The sequence below is a fragment of the Euprymna scolopes genome, chromosome 11 (assembly GCF_053919585.1).
Source record: "Euprymna scolopes isolate OS-2025 chromosome 11, ASM5391958v1, whole genome shotgun sequence".
Classification (NCBI taxonomy): Eukaryota; Metazoa; Mollusca; class Cephalopoda; order Sepiida; family Sepiolidae; genus Euprymna; species Euprymna scolopes.
Genome location: NC_136492.1, coordinates 56,166,479 through 56,183,790, shown reverse-complemented (window position 1 = coordinate 56,183,790; position 17,312 = coordinate 56,166,479). Strand labels below are relative to the sequence as shown.

At 31.4% G+C, this 17,312-nt stretch overlaps 1 protein-coding gene, 1 long non-coding RNA gene and 1 pseudogene across 11 annotated transcripts in view; 2 read left to right on the top strand and 1 right to left on the bottom strand.

The window, feature by feature from the left end:
• LOC145287858 (serine/threonine-protein kinase PAK 3-like) overlaps window positions 1–17,312 on the top strand; it is a 268,674-nt gene that overhangs the window by 56,200 nt on the left and 195,162 nt on the right. The window contains exon 2 of one of the 2 annotated variants that reach the window (XM_080135740.1): window positions 8,322–8,412. In XM_080135740.1, the coding sequence (XP_079991866.1) occupies window positions 8,357–8,412 (56 nt within the window). In that variant the 5' untranslated portion in view covers window positions 8,322–8,356. Of the gene's footprint in view, window positions 1–8,302; window positions 8,413–17,312 lie in introns of those variants that run through there. The other variant, XM_080135741.1, reaches the window with a different exon arrangement.
• Window positions 1–17,312, bottom strand: part of LOC145287861 (uncharacterized) — a 233,559-nt gene that overhangs the window by 114,834 nt on the left and 101,413 nt on the right. For 7 of the 9 annotated variants that reach the window (XR_013869215.1, XR_013869217.1, XR_013869213.1 and 4 more), the window contains one exon: window positions 10,184–10,241. The exons of the other annotated variants lie outside the window; for them this stretch is intronic. This is a non-coding gene — a long non-coding RNA (uncharacterized LOC145287861). The remainder of the gene's footprint in view (window positions 1–10,183; window positions 10,242–17,312) is intronic. 9 annotated transcript variants of the gene reach the window in all.
• On the top strand, window positions 17,144–17,276 carry LOC145288470 (U2 spliceosomal RNA; annotated as a pseudogene).

The window sequence follows — 17,312 nt, the reverse complement described above, 5'->3', positions numbered from 1 at the left end:
TAATCATTCTCTAAAATGTAAGAAACAATCCAATGTGTCTGTAGTTATAGTATGACCATGCACTAATCAAGCTTGTTATAAAGATTATCGGGGACAATAGTTTGGTGTCTTATAGATTATTTAAAGACTGTTACCCCTTAAAAATAACACATATTTGACTGATACAATCTAGCAGAAGAAACACTAAAGAACATTTCTCTTTCTGTTCATACAAAAATGTATGTATTCACATGTTAATTATAGACTTATGAAAACTTTACTCATACCCAACCTCCTGGACAAATAAAAATAAAGAAAAAATCTTTGATGTATGTACCTGTAATGGAAAGAAAACATTGATGCACTAAAAATCATATAAATTGATCAGGTAGTTTTATTTAAAAGAAAATGTTATTGCTAAATGATGATCAACATTGTTTTTTTAAGGACAAGGAAGATCATTTTAAATAATTTATACAAGATTTTAGAAAGCCATTCTTAATATGGGGTGGGAGGGGCATTGGAAAAAGTCATCACTGGCTAACTTCCTCAAAACACTCTTCAAAAATAGTTGTACATCATTGTAATGCCTACTAATACCCATTAATTGCTTAAAAATAAAGCTATTTGATCAAGTTATGTTATTTTTGGTGTACAATATTTTCTGTCACATGTATATACATCATAAAAAGCTTTCTTTATTTTTGTCTTTTGAGGTGGGGAGTTCTGGACTAGTACCACTTATTCTAATGGTTAGTTTGGACTACTATATTTTCATGACCTGAACCAATTTATCTCCATGTCTGTTACAAACATTCACAGAGTGAAACTATTACTTGACTCATAGCAGAACAGTCCTTTCAACTAGTCTATTATCTGGCATTTTCTTCTTTAGTATGCATATCTTATATATAGTTCTTTGATCCTATCAGGACCATAGTTCTTGAAAATCAGTCATTTGACCACTGGGTAAAACATTTTTATGCTTTCTGCTCCTGATAAGGTTATTTGAAATATCCATATATTGTGGAGCATTTTAATTTGTAAGATCAAGATTGTAATATTTTCAATTTGTGGTGAAATTCTTGGAAATTTTCAGTAATTTATCCAAGTTTACTCAAAATGGCTGCCTATTTACATCTTGTATCTTTCAAAATCAAGGGAAATAACTCCTCTTGATAAATTCCATATGTAGAGAATTCCCCACTTGTTGAGAACGTCTGTTATAGCTAACCTTGACCCAATAATAAAATGTATCTTAAGTGTTTTCAGATTTGTTTGTTTTTTACAGACAAAATCTTTTTTGTTTTTGATTATTTTAAGCTCATGTAAAAGTGCACTATTAATATTTTTCAACAATTATCCTGTGTCTTGGGAAAGTTCTTTAAATTGTTTCTCTACTTCTCTTCCATTTTTTCCATGTTAAAGTATTTCTGGACTGCATTTCAAAGTACCAGTCATCATCCGTAACATAGTAAAATTTATTTTAGTCATACGTATGTATTTGAATTGTTTGGGCTATTGTTTTCATCTTGGGTGTTATTCTTGCGTTCCGATCAATGTAACTGCCTTCCTTCTTCAGGTGCATCTTGTCAAACTCTGAAATCTGTATGCAATTTCAAACAGACCCCTTTATTTAATCCATGAACGGTGGCTTGTTCTCTTTATGTCAGCCATGACTGGGTAGAAATCTTAAGTAATTTGTGATTGTATTCTTAGTATCACACACACTAAGGATTGAATATTCAACCTCTAGAACACTAGCATATTAGTGTTGTCTAACCTCTTGAACTTATCAAAAACTCAAGGATCTCTATATTATGTCTCCATCCTCTGATGTTATCTTAACTTTTAGTTTGTATTTGTTTGCACATAAGGTAGATAACTCTTATGTTCTTTAATCCAATTATGAGTTATCCTGTTTGCTAATTTTTATTTCATGATTATTTAAAAATGTTTTGAAGTATTTAACAAAAATTAATTTTAGATGACTGTTAATATATTGCTAATAACATGATATAAGAATAATAAATAAAAAATTTGTGAGTCAGAAGTAAAATTTGATTTTTGAACTTAAATGCTATTTGGGTCTTATCTTGAAACATCTGAAGCAATAAATCTTTATTAGATCTTCTATTAAGTTTTGTTTTGTTTGGAAACTCTTGTAATTTGAAAAAAAAAAAAAAAAAAAAATTCTGAATCCCAACTTCAAAATCTGTTTTAAAAGCCAGACTCCCAGAAAAGAAAAAAAAAATTCCAATGCCAGGCTTTCAACCTTTGATTAAATGATTAATTATTGACTCAAAAAGAATTGATCCAAATTTGGAGGATACCCATATGTCCCCATCCTCAGGTGGTCCATAATAAAAATGATATTTGTATTATAATACAGGTGGAACACTATTCTTTGATAATGGATGATCTGGAGCAAAATCATAAGATGGAACTTGATAATCCTGCTATTGCCCAACTCGGTTAGTGAACCTCCAACAAATGACACCATGTTTAGCTTGCCATCAGTTTGTTGGCTTGTTTACTGTTTTAGGGAAGAAAGTATTAGATGAGAAAGCTTTCTTGCATTTAGAGACTGCAGTGAAGGGGTGTGTGATTTTGTGGCTAAGCGTGTTAATTGGTAGTATGTATGTCAGGGGGCTACAAGTGCAACGAGTTCATCAGAGCACATTCTATTAAAATACTTGTAAAACAATACACAGATGTAACATTGCAGTGATGGGACAGAGGTTGGGGCTTAGTTGACAAAGTGGGAACTGTTGGATTGGTGATGTTTGTTTGCAATTTAGATAGGATGGTCAAATACAATCTTATTTTATATTTACTATACTAAATCTGAGTTCATCAATGTTTCTTTCTCTTCTCCAGAACTTTTCTTGTATATTTTAATAACTCAAAATGCATTATAATATACTTTAGTTCTGGGATTTAGTTATATTTAAACTATGTTTTAATTAACTGTAATTTGTTATTAACTGAACAAATTACCCATTTCTGTCTTAGCTAAAGAATGTTCAGAATAAACTTGACATTTTTTAGGAAGCAAAAAGTGTTATATCTTGGCTTATACAGGGTGGAGTAATAAAATTATTGCCCTAGAAAATAACATGATTCCATTTCCGTTTGATGAAAACCGATTTTCTTTTTTGTTGCAGACCATTTATTAGTTGGCCAGTAGTGTACAAATCCCATCAGTGATAGGAGCTTTCTATCATGTCTGAAAGTGACACAATGTTCAACTAGTGAGATCGGAGATGCGCTGCTGTACAACTCATTCTCTATCAATTCAACTTATGACAACAGGACCATTGCTAGCACCCTCAGAATGCAAATCCAGATAACAGGGACGTGCCCAGGGTGATGAAAACAAAGTTTTCGGCTACGGTTATGGTCTTTGGTGTTATTTCAAGTGAGGGCCACATCATGCCACCTCACATCTTCAAAGTCGGCTTAAAAGTCAACACCAAAGTGTACCTGGATATGCTGAAGAGTGTGGTGATCCTCTGGTGCAATCAGGTGGCCGCTGGAAGACCCTGCGTGTCACAGCAGAACTTTGCGCCAGCCCACAAGTCCAAAGAGATCCAGGTTTGGCTTCAGAAGGAGTGCTACGACTGCCCCACCTCCTTCACTGATCTGAATTCGTTGGACTACTTCATTTGGTCACATGTTGAGAACATTACCAACATGATCTCCCACAACACCAAAGCCAGCTTAATGGCCGTCATCCGCTGAGTTTTCACCGAGCTCTCACCCGCACATGTGGAAAAGGTATGCTCCCAGTTTTGGACCCATATGAAGGTGATGATTGAAGTTGAAGGCAGCTACATTGAATAGATGTCAGCTCGACTACATAATCAAGTTACCTGAATTGATTTTGGAAATAAAAGTTTTAAAATAAAGATGTAGTGTTTTCTTTTTATCGTTTTTTTTATCATTCCACTCTATAATTGTTATATTCTCAAAATTTAAAATGCATCGTTTAGAGGATTTAAGAAAATTACATTATCAATAATTATTTCTGATAATAGTATATTAATGTATGTTTTGTTACTAAATAATTATTAATTAGTAAAATACTTTTATTTTTGCTCTTGAAACAGACTTACAAAAAATATGAATCTCTTGTGACTTCTTAAATTCACTGCATTTTGCAAATTATGTTGATCTTAGCAACAGCATTAATTATGTGATCAAAGATTTTTTATAATTTTTTTTCATGGAGCTTTTTGCGCGGGCAATAAATTAAGTGGTTTACAACTGATTCTTTCTCTACTTTCAAGGTACTTACCTATTTTGCAAATTTTCTTCAATAAGAGCAAAATTCATCTCAAATTATTAAAGACAGAAGTAATGCCTAATTCAAATTCAAGAAACTTGCATATTGATTTGCTTTGAACTTTTGGTGAATCTTATAAGTTGAAACTATATCTGTTTATGATTCATTTCTGATTTATTGTATTTTTCTTTTCATAATTTTGATGCCTTACAATTTTCTTTTTCATAAATGAAATTGATACCTAATTTTAGGTGTGCCTGATAAACTTTGTAGTTTGGCTATTTTTTTTTTTTTTGTTTACAATTATCTATTTCATCTTGAAGGAAAATCTAATTTTTATTTTCAACATGAAAACTATACAATCTAACAAAACGCTAAAGCAGCTTATGAACTAAATAAATTTATACTTGTTGCTAGTGTTTGTTACTCTGATTTTCTTTATATATCATTTCTGAAAGCCTACTACATTTTAAATTATTTGCAAGCTAAAAAAAATGAAATAGCCAGAGATCAGGATGGGTGAGGGTAGTTTTCAAATGTCTATATTTATTTGCATCTCAGCAAGGTCAGTTTTTAAAATGTGTAAATCTAGCTATCACAACAGAACTCTCTTAATTGGAACAAAAATATAAATTGCCTCAATTGAGAAGGGACAAAAAGAGATTGTACTTTCATGTCATTTTTGTACGTTTTATTTATTTTTTTTTTTTAAGAGGATCTTTGATTTTGCCCAATGTTTAAATTGATTTGATTTAATAACTGTTGTTTCTATTACGATTACTTTTCATTGAACACATGACATGATACATTTGTAGAATTTTTCACTTGCTTGAAACCTGTATTTTTATGTATTCACCATTAAATATGTCTTCTGGATCAATAGCACACGAGACAAAAATTTTTCTAATTTCTAAGAAAATTCGAAGGGTCAAAATTCTGTGGCTAATTTTGCTTTGAAAAATAAATTTTGTATTGTGTGTTTTGCTCACATACAAAGTTTTTAAATACATTATATTTAATCAAAACGTTGTTTGAGGTATCTATTCATAAGTTTTCTCTTTGACTTATGCTTATATAATGCAAACATGCATAACTTCCTTGTTTGGTCAGATTGGAAGTTAACAGTCGACTTCGGAAAGCTCAATAAATACATATTTCTAAGTGTTGTGTGAACTACATATGTTGATATTGGGTTTTTGTTGTCACAATGCAAATCAGAAATTGATCACTTCTGGTTTGCCCAACTTGGTTTCAGTGATCTTGGAATTGTAGATCATTTATGAATTAATTAATCTCTAACACTATCACCAACAATCTTCCATTAATCCATGTAGTAAAATACCTGATCACTGCTGATGAGCAAATAATAGTTAAAAATTGATACGAACCTTTGATTTTGTGCAGCATGTAGGGTCTGATCATAAAAAAATATTTAAAAAAATGGCTGCTGTATCTAATTATGTTTGATGGGTTTCATGAAGTAACAATGTTTTTCATTACCTCGTATGCAAATGAGATGCTGCTAACTTTAACAAAAGGCCTGTTTTATTGTTTTTTTTTTTTGTTTGTATTTTTTTTTTTTTTTTTTTTTTTTTTTTTTTTTTTTTTTTTTTTTTTTTGGAGAGACATGGGTCCAATTTCAAGTCATGAGCTTGGACAGCAGTGTGATGACTTTGATCATAAAAATTGTTAGATGAAGATACAGAGTAATTAGGAATTTATTTTACCACAATCTTTACCATCAATAATTTCTTTATTTACTAACGCTTAAAATGTTTGCTTCATTAGCATAGACACGCTAGTCCCACCTTTTAGTACATTTTTTTTTTTTTCTTTTAACGTAATTACAGATAGTTGATTTTTGCCAGGTTCTACTATTGAGATCATTATTCTCATAGTTAGTTATTTCTGCCTTTTTTGTTTCTACTGTAATAAGCTTAGGAATCTTAAAGCTAAAACTTTCCCCACTCTCTTGGGAAGCATAACGAGATCTCATTAAATGCAAAATAAAACAATGCAAACATAACTGATGCTTTGTGAGATGCTAGTATGGTGAAATAGCCCAGGAATTTGTGTTTGTGTGTTCGTACATGCACTGAAAAAGCTTGCAAGTCTGTTTTTGTCTGTTCATATACCAAGTACATTGTTAGTCAAAAGAAATTTATTTGAAAAACATTTGTTGAGCAGATTTGTTTGTGAATTAGGGTTCCAATTACACTCGTATTATAAAGTGTTTAAAATTTATTTATCGTTTGGTAATATTCAATAATCTGCTTTAAGTTCTATCGATTATGAGGAGTAGATCACATGACTTTTAATGAATGCATCGATAGTGCTGACTTGGAGAAATTTCTCTAACATAGTTTGTCAAATATACATTAAAAAAAATTGCTTTCAAACTGGCTATACTTTCAGTGTGATTTTGACGCTTTTAAAAACAGTTACAATGCAAACTAAAAATTATTTTTTAGTTATAAATTGAAATAAATTTACATTATTTTTTTTTTTTTTTTTTTTTTTTTTTTTTACAATATATGATGTGCAAAAACTGCTGTTGAATAAAATATAATTTCTGGTTTTAAAATCATGTATTTGAAGTTTCTAAAGCTGTTTTATAAATAGATTAAAACAATATAACAAAATTAGTTATTGTTTTATGATAATTTGGTTCAATTAGTAATTTGATCAAACAGTACACTAATAATTAAATTTAACTGTCAAACTTTTGTTTTTTTAACAATGACTTTGTTAAATAAAAACAACAAACAGACCAAAAAAAAAGTTCCTGGGCAATGTTGTGTAGATACAACTAATTATTATTTATGCTACTCATGCTAAAATTAAAATCAAATTTATGCATAATATTTATAGTTCTCTCTATATGAACAAAAAAAATCGTTCATTTAGTTTCCCCTGCTTTTTTTATTTCCATTGTTTTGAATTTCCATTGTTTTTGTTTTTTTTGTAATCATTTTTTTAATTTAAATAATTGATTAAATCTTATGCAAAACGTCCAGTTAAAAAGATGTTGAACAAAAGAAAGGAAAGGGTGAAAAGAAATGAAATAACCGTTAACACATTAATAATAAATAATGAAAGTAATCTATATACTATTAAAATTTTATTTTGCGTGTCACCGTGCACACTTTTCATCTGTATATGAATATCTTAGATGGTGGGAGGAAAGGTCAAATTTTAAGATGAGGAAAAGAATAATGTTAATAATTAAGAGGAAGAAAATTTATTATAATGAGAGAAATGAAGGTATAAAGAAATAAGTTTAATAAATAAACATAATTATATTATATATATATATATATATATATATATATATATATATATATATATATTTTTTTTTACAAAGGAGAGTTACCACTTATCAAGGCCCAGAGACCACTTGAAGATAAGGGTTAATGGGTGGACAGTAGTCAGAAGGACAGTATTCTAATAATCGTTAGTTGTGGAAATTTGATAAATTGGATTACTTAAAGGGGCAGCTGATCAAGAATTTGTTCATGTTGGACTTGAAGGCGACTATATAGTAGTCAACTGGAAAGCAGGAAAACACAAGAATTTCACAGGCGTGCAGTTCTAAGAAAGAAGCTTTGTTCATAGACTCCACGTTTAGGCACAGAAAAAGAGTGGGGGAAATTATTGATAGTGGCTTCAGCTAGATAAGTGTTTTTCATAAGTTTGGCAAGAGAGAACCATAAGATTGGAGCTCAGATGAACACTTGCCATGAAAATAACGATAGAGCAGAGACAGGCTCACAATGTCACTTCTGTGGGAAAGAGGTTGCAAAGAAGAGAAGAGGGCATTTACTTGGCTACAAAATCTATTTTGAACTCTGTCAATGCAGGATTTGTAAAACTCCTGCTCAAATGTGGCAACACTACTCCATCTTAGAACGTATTTAGAAATTCCAAAAGTTTTTCATAAATATTTAATTCTATGCATAACAAATACAGACTCCACTGACTATGGGTGGACTAGTTTATTATTAATTGTCTAATTATTTTATTTATTTACTTATTTTACTTTTTCTTTTTGCAGGTGTGAATAGTGGAATATAAAAAAAATAACCTATCATGTCTGAGGATCCAGAAAAACCACCAGCACCACCATTACGCCTCGCAAGTAACAGGTAAGCTGCATTTGTGTTCGTGCATCTGTAATACCTAATTTTTGATGTTGAGAGTTCAAATCCAATTGAATTACTCTTCAACTGAGAAAGTTGGGACCCCTCTTGGGTAAAATAGCAACTTGTGTTCAATAAATTTGTTTGCATTATTTCTGACATTACATTCCACTCAAATTTCATCAAATTCCATCTTTTAAGCCCTTTTTATCTTGTTTTTATTTTTTTTTTTGGGGGGGGGGGTCTATGCTAAATACTTTTTAAGCCCTCCTGGGTATGACACAAAACTGCATTTAGTGGTAAGGATCCAATTTGTGGAGTATAGAGTGATCCCATAGTTACCACTACTCCCAGGTCGATTGTAACCTTAATCTTGATCCGGAGTGGTAGTACCTGTCAGGGTCCCCTCTACAGATTAAATACAAACTATTAAGTTCTTATCTAGAATTCCCTCTATATTAAAAAAGCAAAAATGAAAAAATCTGTATGATGTATGTACCTGTGACAGAACAAAAATTTATTCCAAAAATCATGTAAATTGAGCAAGTAGTTTTTATTGTTTTTTTAACTAAGAAAATCAAATTTTATGAGTAAGCAAAAAGGGACTCTATCACAATCTTGGAGAAACAAGGGCAGATAACTCCACAATAATTCAAATTTGCAAGATCAACCTTGTAATGCTTACGATTTCCCTTTACTCACTTAAAATCCTTTAAAAATGTTTTAATTAAAAAACACTACTTGATCATTTTACATGATTTTTTTTAACATGATCTTATTGTTCTGTTATGAGTATATGTACATTTTGATATAGAGGAGATTCTGGACAACTACCGACTACTTTTTGAAAAATATATGCTTATAAAATGAATGTCTACAAACCAATCCTATACAAAATGGTTCTTGTCCAGAAGTCTCTCGATATTAAAAAAAAAATGAAGAAAAAAATCTGAAGTTTTATTTTTAGAAAGAAATCATTTTTAAGTGATTAATGGGAATTTGTAGGCATTACATTTGTGGATTTACCTTTCTTATTTTCTGAAATTTTTTTCAAATGGCAGACAAAACAGTCACTCTCTAGATGCTCATAAAATTTCTTTTTCTTTAACAAAAATAACTACTTGATTATTTTACGTGATTTTTATAATATACGAGCTGTACCTGGTATTAAACATAATGTTAAATTACTTTTAAAAAAATGAAGGAAAAGAAGTGGAAGAAACTGAGACATGTGCATGCGAATATTATGTTTTTCTAAACAATTCACTTCTTGTAAAAAAAAAAAAAAAAAAAAAATACTTGAGCTGAGACCAAAACCTAAAGACAGTGCAGTGAGTCAAGTATGACAACCATTAGGCCAGCTTGACACAATCTTTAAAAAGTGTTTTCAAACTTATTCATTCTTAACATAATGTGAACAATTAGCGCATGCAGAGTCGTTTAACAGATAAAAATCCAATGCCCCCCCCCCACCACCACCACCAAGTACCAATTATTCAATTTTGACTCCCTTATAGCAGCCCTTTTTTTCTGGATGAAAACTGCTTGAAAAGTTTTCCACATGTCTGAATACTCTATATACCAAATTTCAAGTCTGTAGCTCAAAAATCCATTGTGTATATAGGTTGAAAATTCTTCTATCACACACACACATTCTCATTTTTATAGACATAAAGATTTTCGTTTCATAACAGGTAATGTGCCGTAAAACCTAATAACCAATCAATCGATACATTTTTGTACATACATCACATGAACAGCATGCATTCATACTTACTTCAAATGTAACCAGTGTACCATGCAACTCCAATTTCATACTCCGAAAAACACTGTCTCTACAAGATACAACACAAACAATATCAAAAGAATTTTTAAGAAATGCTAAAGTCAACAATATAATCTTAATTTATTTAACGTTACTTTTCTCTTTATTCAGGGGTCAGCTGTTTAATATTACACATGCTCATTCTCCATTTCTCATGGTTCAGTTGGTCAGCTATCTCCGAATCCCACTAATTTGATACAGTCTTGTTTAATCACTTCCAAATTTTCCTTGGTTTGTCAATCTTTCTGCGATTTAAGATATCCATTTTTCTGCAATGGTTTATCTAGGAAGATCAACATCTCGCATGGTTACCAACATAGTTGATTCTTCCTTAGGATGACCTCTGCTGGGCAAGCATAGAGCTTTCAGCAAATCCTCTGACCTGATGTGTTGGGTTTGGTCAGATTTCACATTATGGTTATAATTAACTAACATACTTCCGAACTTCCAGCGTAGTACTGCCGGTAGTGGTGACAAGGCAAAATCGGTTCCTTAGCTTTTTTCTCTCACATATATATCTCCTGTGCATGTACTTTTTTTTTTTTTTTTTTTTTTTTTTTTTAATGTTTTTCCAATATTATACTTTCATTAGCATATATTTAGTATATAAATTCAAATAAAAAGTTTATTTTTAAAATTTAAAGAATAAAACTTTTACTTATAAAATTTCAAATGAAATAAAAACTTAAATTTTATTAAAAGTGCAAATAAAGACTAATTGTGTTATTTTTATCTTTTTATAATTGTGTTAATTTTTATTGTAAACATTTCAATAATGTTCTTTTCTTATATTTTATTTCAATAAATCACTTCACAACAGAAATACTGAAAAACAATAAAAGCAAAGAAATTGGTCTTGTCACCGCTTCCGGTAGCGCTATGCCAGAAATTAGGAAGTACATCAGCTGACTCTAACCCCTATTGCAGATCTATTTTATCTTGAATCTGTTATTGTTCTGCGGTCAGGCGACAGAGAGGTGGCGCTCCTAACAATTACTTTAACAATTATACAACACCTACCAACCACCATATCCATGACAAATAACACCCTACCTGAGAATTCTTCCTTCAAACTCCTCGACCTAACATTCACAGGCAATATGAACTGGAACAATTACATTGAGGACATTGCAAAGGCTGTTGAAAAGAAGGTGGGTTTCCTCTATCAAGCTAGAAGACTTACACCTAAGAGTATGCTATACCTCTACAAGACCACCATTCGTTCATGGATGGAGTATTGTTACCGCATCTGAGCTGGTGCATCTACCAGTAGCCTCTCCCTCTTGGATAGGGTTCAGAAAAGAGTTTTCATTCTAATAGGTCCCATTTTGTAAACTAAATTCGAGTCCCTGTCTCATCACCGCAGCATGCATCTCTGTGCCCATTTTACGTCTTAATCTTTTCTAGCATGGTCCAAAAAAAAAGCTACTGTACAACTTACCCCGGATATAGAGCTTGCAATGTTGTCAGAGGTAAGAATTCACAAAAGTTGGCTTAAACCTTGTGGCCATAGAGAGTTTGCATCAATCACCTGCATTTTAGTATATCTCTTAGCTAGCAGAAAGAGTTTTTCTTTCAGAGTATTGTCCTCCAAAGTATAATAAAAAATTTTAAATCAGTAGGTTGATATGGAAAAGTTTACAGATATAATTGCAATTCATCATTAAGTTTTCTCTATATCCTGCAGAATAGGATTTATCATGTATAAAGCATCTTTGAGTTTTTCTATCTGTATAATATTCTACTTGTTCCTGTCTTAGTCGGTCCATACATTCAAAAAAGGTCAAATACAAATTTAGAAGACTCCACTGCTTCAAAAGATTAAATTCATGAAATTTTAATTAAAAGAAAAAAAAAGGCCAGTCTTGGTATATTTAAAAAATTGTTTTAAAATTAATAAAAATATTGATGTTCTCAGTTTGAACCTTAATAAAATAGATTTATTTTTCCAGTGAAGAATTTTTTTTTTTTTTTCTGGTTCTCCGACAAAAAGAGGGTGGACCTGTAAATTCACTCTTGTCCGTTCATCTGTTCGCACTTTTCTCAATAACTACATCTTGGAATTTTTTTAAATTTTGCACAAACATTAAACATGATATGAGTAAAAAAAAAGTAATAGAAAAGATTTTCTGGGAAAACTGGTTGCCCTCTAGGGGTGCCTTTAGGGTTAAAATGACTAAAATTGACACTTTTGTGCTTATTAAAAAAAAAAATTAATGCCTTGGATTTTTATAAAACTTTCTGAAAAGTTGTAACTAACTGATTTCTTTAATTTTGTTTGTCTATACTTTGTGATAACTCTTGGGTATGCCCCAGGGACTCTTTTAGGGCTAATAAAAACACTCCATTTTTGGTACTATTTTACCATATTTTTCCAAAATTTTCCATGTATATCTATTTAGCAGTTTTGCATAGTGCTGAACTCAAATTTAAATATGTTAAGGCCTTGGGAACTTTTTTGGCTAAATGAGGGGGGGGGATTATGGACTTAGTCATTTCTTTTTTTGCATAGTACAGAACTCAAATTTACATACGTTGATGCCTAAATTGCACCGTTCATTTTCACCAGGATTTGACGTCCCCTGGGGGACTTTTGAGGCAACGTAATAATTTTTTTTTGTCTCGTTTACTATGTGCTCACGGGGGCAATGCATGCTTCACTTGTTTTATTAATAATTCCATGATATAATGAAAAGATGAATTGGCAATTTAAGTTGGGGAAATAATATTAAAAATGTTCGCAAAAAAAATACGCATGAAAAAAAATATGGAAGATTAATTTTTGTCCTTTTTAGCATAATTTTTTAAAGATTTCAGATTGCTTCAGTGTTAACTGTGAAAGTCTTAATATTTTATAATATCCCTTTATGACGTTTCTGAATTTTTGAGATGAGGATTTGTTATTTGTATTATTTGGATTCATCGGACTACTGTTCTCATCTTGAGTGTGATTTTCACGTTTTGGTCGATGTAACCTCCGACCTTCTTCAGGTGTATCTTGTCGAACTCAGGAATTTGGACGCAAGGACCCGTGGCACAGTGGTTAGTACTTGGAAAAATCAATTATAAAAGTGATATTCTCTTAAAGGTTGAAGGTTCAATCTTCGATGTGGGCGAGTGAAAATACAATTGCAAATTACTTTGGACCTCTATCCAGTCATGGCTGACGGAACAGGAGCATGCTACCTCCGTGAAGTAAATAAAGGGTTCCTCTCGAAATTCCATCCAAATTTCTGAGTTTGACAAGATACACCTGAAGGTCGGAGGTTACATGGACCGAAACGTTGTGAAAATCACACTCAAGATGAGCAGTAGTCTGATGAATCCAAATAATACGAACATTTCTTTAGTTTGTTATTCTGTTCGTCTTTTAATATCTTTTAATTGTTTGTATTTTACAAAATTTTGTTTAAAGTTGTATGGCCATGAACAGAAAAATGGAACATTTTGCAGTATAGACAACAAAACAAAAAAAAAGTGGTCAAAAAAACAAATATATAACAAAAATTTTACCAAAGGCAAGTTACTTTTCTACCTACCTGGATAAGTTTTTTTGTGTTTTTAAATTATTCAAACTATTTAATTTGAAACACGAGTAGTGTTGAGTCTCAAGTTAAAACAAGGAAAAGAAGGCTGACATTACGATCATCTGGGGAGTTTCGATAATCACTCAAAAATTGAAAATTAAACAAAGTATTTATAGAAATCCTGACCCAATAAATTTTATCATGACTTGTCTCAAAGTTAATAAACACTTTAAAATCATTTTCTCCAAAATGGAAAAAATGGCAAATTTTTGAAATATCTAAAATTTTCTTGTATTTAGCTTAAAATCCATGAAAAGTTAGAATTAGTTGTTTATACACAACCAGTGTTGGGAACTCCTCCCCACAGCAAAGAAAAAAATAAACTGAACAACACTGCACAATAAGAAAAAAAAAAATCACTTTTACACATATTCAAAAAGTACATTTATTTGTTAACTCAAAATTCAACAAAAGTTGTGATTAATGGTTGTTTACATTATTCAAGGAGTAGTGATCACAGAAAATCTGATATCCTGCATACAGTGGCAAAATTTGTATATTTTTGCACTTATTTGAAATTATCGTGTTCCAGTGTTCACCAAATCTATCATTTTGTAATGGAAACCATATAGCAACTCTGGTATGACCCCCCCCCCATCCCAGTCGCTAAAATGGTTAAAAAATGACTTCTTTTTTTTTTTTTTTTTTTGCAAAGATCTAAACATTTGCTCCTTTTGTAATCTTTTATTCTGGTCATAATGATTGCTGTAATTCCAGATATGTATATTCCAGTGACAGGGTCCAAAAAAGAGTTTAAAATCTAATAGGACACACACTATCGGCTAAGCTCTAAACTTTGTCCCATCACTGCAATGTTGCCTCCCTGTACTAAGTACTTTAATGGAATGTGCTCTGATGAACTCATAACACTTGTGCCCCCTTGACATACATATCCCCGTCTAACCTAACAATTAGCAAACTCCTACCCCTTCACTGTTGAGGTCCCTACAGGCTGGAAAACCTTCTACTAATTTAATCCCATGGACTGCTAGACTTTTGAATTCTCTCCCTGTTTCTTGCTTCCCTTACTGTACTAATCTGCATAAGTTTAAATATATGCACAGACATCTTGCAGCTCAACTCTCCACATAGTAGTAGCCCATTACATCCAATTAGTAGCCCATTACATCCAACTAGCAATACACCTTGTTTGGAGTTAAAAAACGGAAAAAGGCACCTCAATTTCTGCATTGTGCACATTTTAATTGTATCCCAAGCAATAAAAAATATATTCTTTTCTTTATTCCTCTTTTTGTAATATTCACAGATTTTGATCATTATCATATTTTGGTTTAACACCTGTTTTACATGCTGGCATGTGTTGGACAACTTTTATTCCTTATTTCTCATGAGTTGGTTCTGATCACTTGTCTGTTTCTCTGACCTTGTTACCCTGTTCCACATATACTAACCTAAGCACTTTCTTACTTTCGGACTAAAAAAAAATTGTATATACACACACACACACACACACACACACACACACTGTACATAATTTTCATAAAAACGCTTGGAGAATTTATTCAGTAGGTTTGATTCCATGGTGTGAATGTGGTAATATGGTGAATGGCGCCAGCCAAGGGTATTTTTCAAAGTTCTATAGCCCTTTTAGAAAGACCCATCCCCTAAATTTCTTAAGGGCTTCATGCCCAAGTTTCTCATTTGTAATTTTTGCATTTTTTGTTGAACATTGTAATTTTTTTTAACAATAAACTAAATAAGATAAGTGTAGTATCTCTTCTGATGCTAGACTTCACCTTTTGTCCTCGGTCAGTGGAGAAGAAATCCTTCATGACTGAGGCAATTTTTATTTTTGTTCCTATCCAGATTGCCCCTTTTGGGGGAGCTGGATTTTCCCCACATTAAAAACCGACCTTGTGTCTAACTCTGCCCTCATGGGGAGACAAATAAATAGCAACATGGTCATATCATTTAAATGTACTGTTCTGCACACATCTATATATACTGGCCATATTTATTATTTCTAAGATCATCGGATCTAAGCCTCTCTTTAAGACTTGCATTACATATTGATCTATAACAGATAACTCACAATCAGTATATACTTAGTTGAGTGAGATAGAAAATCAAAGATATTGCCTCCCAGCCCCCTTTCCTTTCTTTCAAACCTGCCTTTTTTAAATCTTTTAGTTTAAAAGATACTGGAAAAACATTACTTTCTTTCATTTCCAATTCCATATTTTAAATTGTAATCCCAAAAGGAAAAGTGATAGAATTTATCTTCACTAATATTGTAATTTGCACCAGCAAATCTTAGCTTCCATGTTTTCTCTTCGCTGCCAAATACTCTACTCTTTGTCCTTCCCAATTCGTTGATTGTAACGCAGCTATTCCCCTCATATTCTTATATATATATATATATATATATATATATAAAGAGAAAGAAAATTAGAACTCTAAGTTGAACTTTACAATCAAAATTTATTGTTCAACTGAATACTCTAAAAAAAACAATTTACAAAGTCCTTATTCCGCAGAGTTTCAAAGAATGCTATTCTTATTCTTCTCATCAGAGGACATAAAGAAATCAGCAAATTATATTTGTAGCAATGCTAGAATTTTCTAGTTAAGGCATTAAGTGAAACCGCAATTTATTGTAGTTATAAATTGCCAAATAAAAAAAATGAAAAAATATTGGATATGTAAAAATCTAATATAAAAACAAACCGTGCATAATATTTCAGCTTGAATTAAAATCCTCTAGAGTTGATCCAAAATGCAAAATAGTTCTTTAGATAGAATGTATTCCAAGATAAATCCAAAAACTCATAATTATATAAAAATATTATAAATATATAAAAATTATATGTTTATTAATAAACAGATTCACCGGATCTATACAATAATTTACCGGGCTCATTATATAAACAAAAAAGAAACCAGGAAAATATGCCTACTTTGGACTGTTACCTTGTGCCATGGATCACTCAAAATGCAGATCGGATCCCATTACCTCACTGTTACCAAAGACCTTCACTTCGGATTTTACCATGTAAATTGGATGTAAAATGTACTCAATGATATTTAAATGCTTAAAAAACTTTTAATTGTGATTTGCTATGCCTTACTGGTTTTAGCAAATAAGGTGTAAACCATTATAATTATATGCTAATATTTTCTCCTCTGAAGAGATGGTTGACATCGAAATCCTGTAGGATAAGGAGATATATTAAATGTATTCTTTGTCTTGCATATAATAACATTTTTTGATTTGAAATTTAACCATTTCACATCATAAATCTTAAATTTATTGAATTACTGAAATTTGAGATATATAAATCCCTGCTACAATGACAAGTTTAACACTCTTTCTTGGCCTTGTGGTCAAGATCAAAGTGTAGTATCTGTTCTTCAGATACTGCACTTCATTTTCTTGTTCTCTTTCGGTGGAGGAGAAATCCTTCACGACTGAGACAATTTTTATTTTTGTACCTTTTCTCCACGTTAAAAAACGACCCTGGTGTCTAACTCTG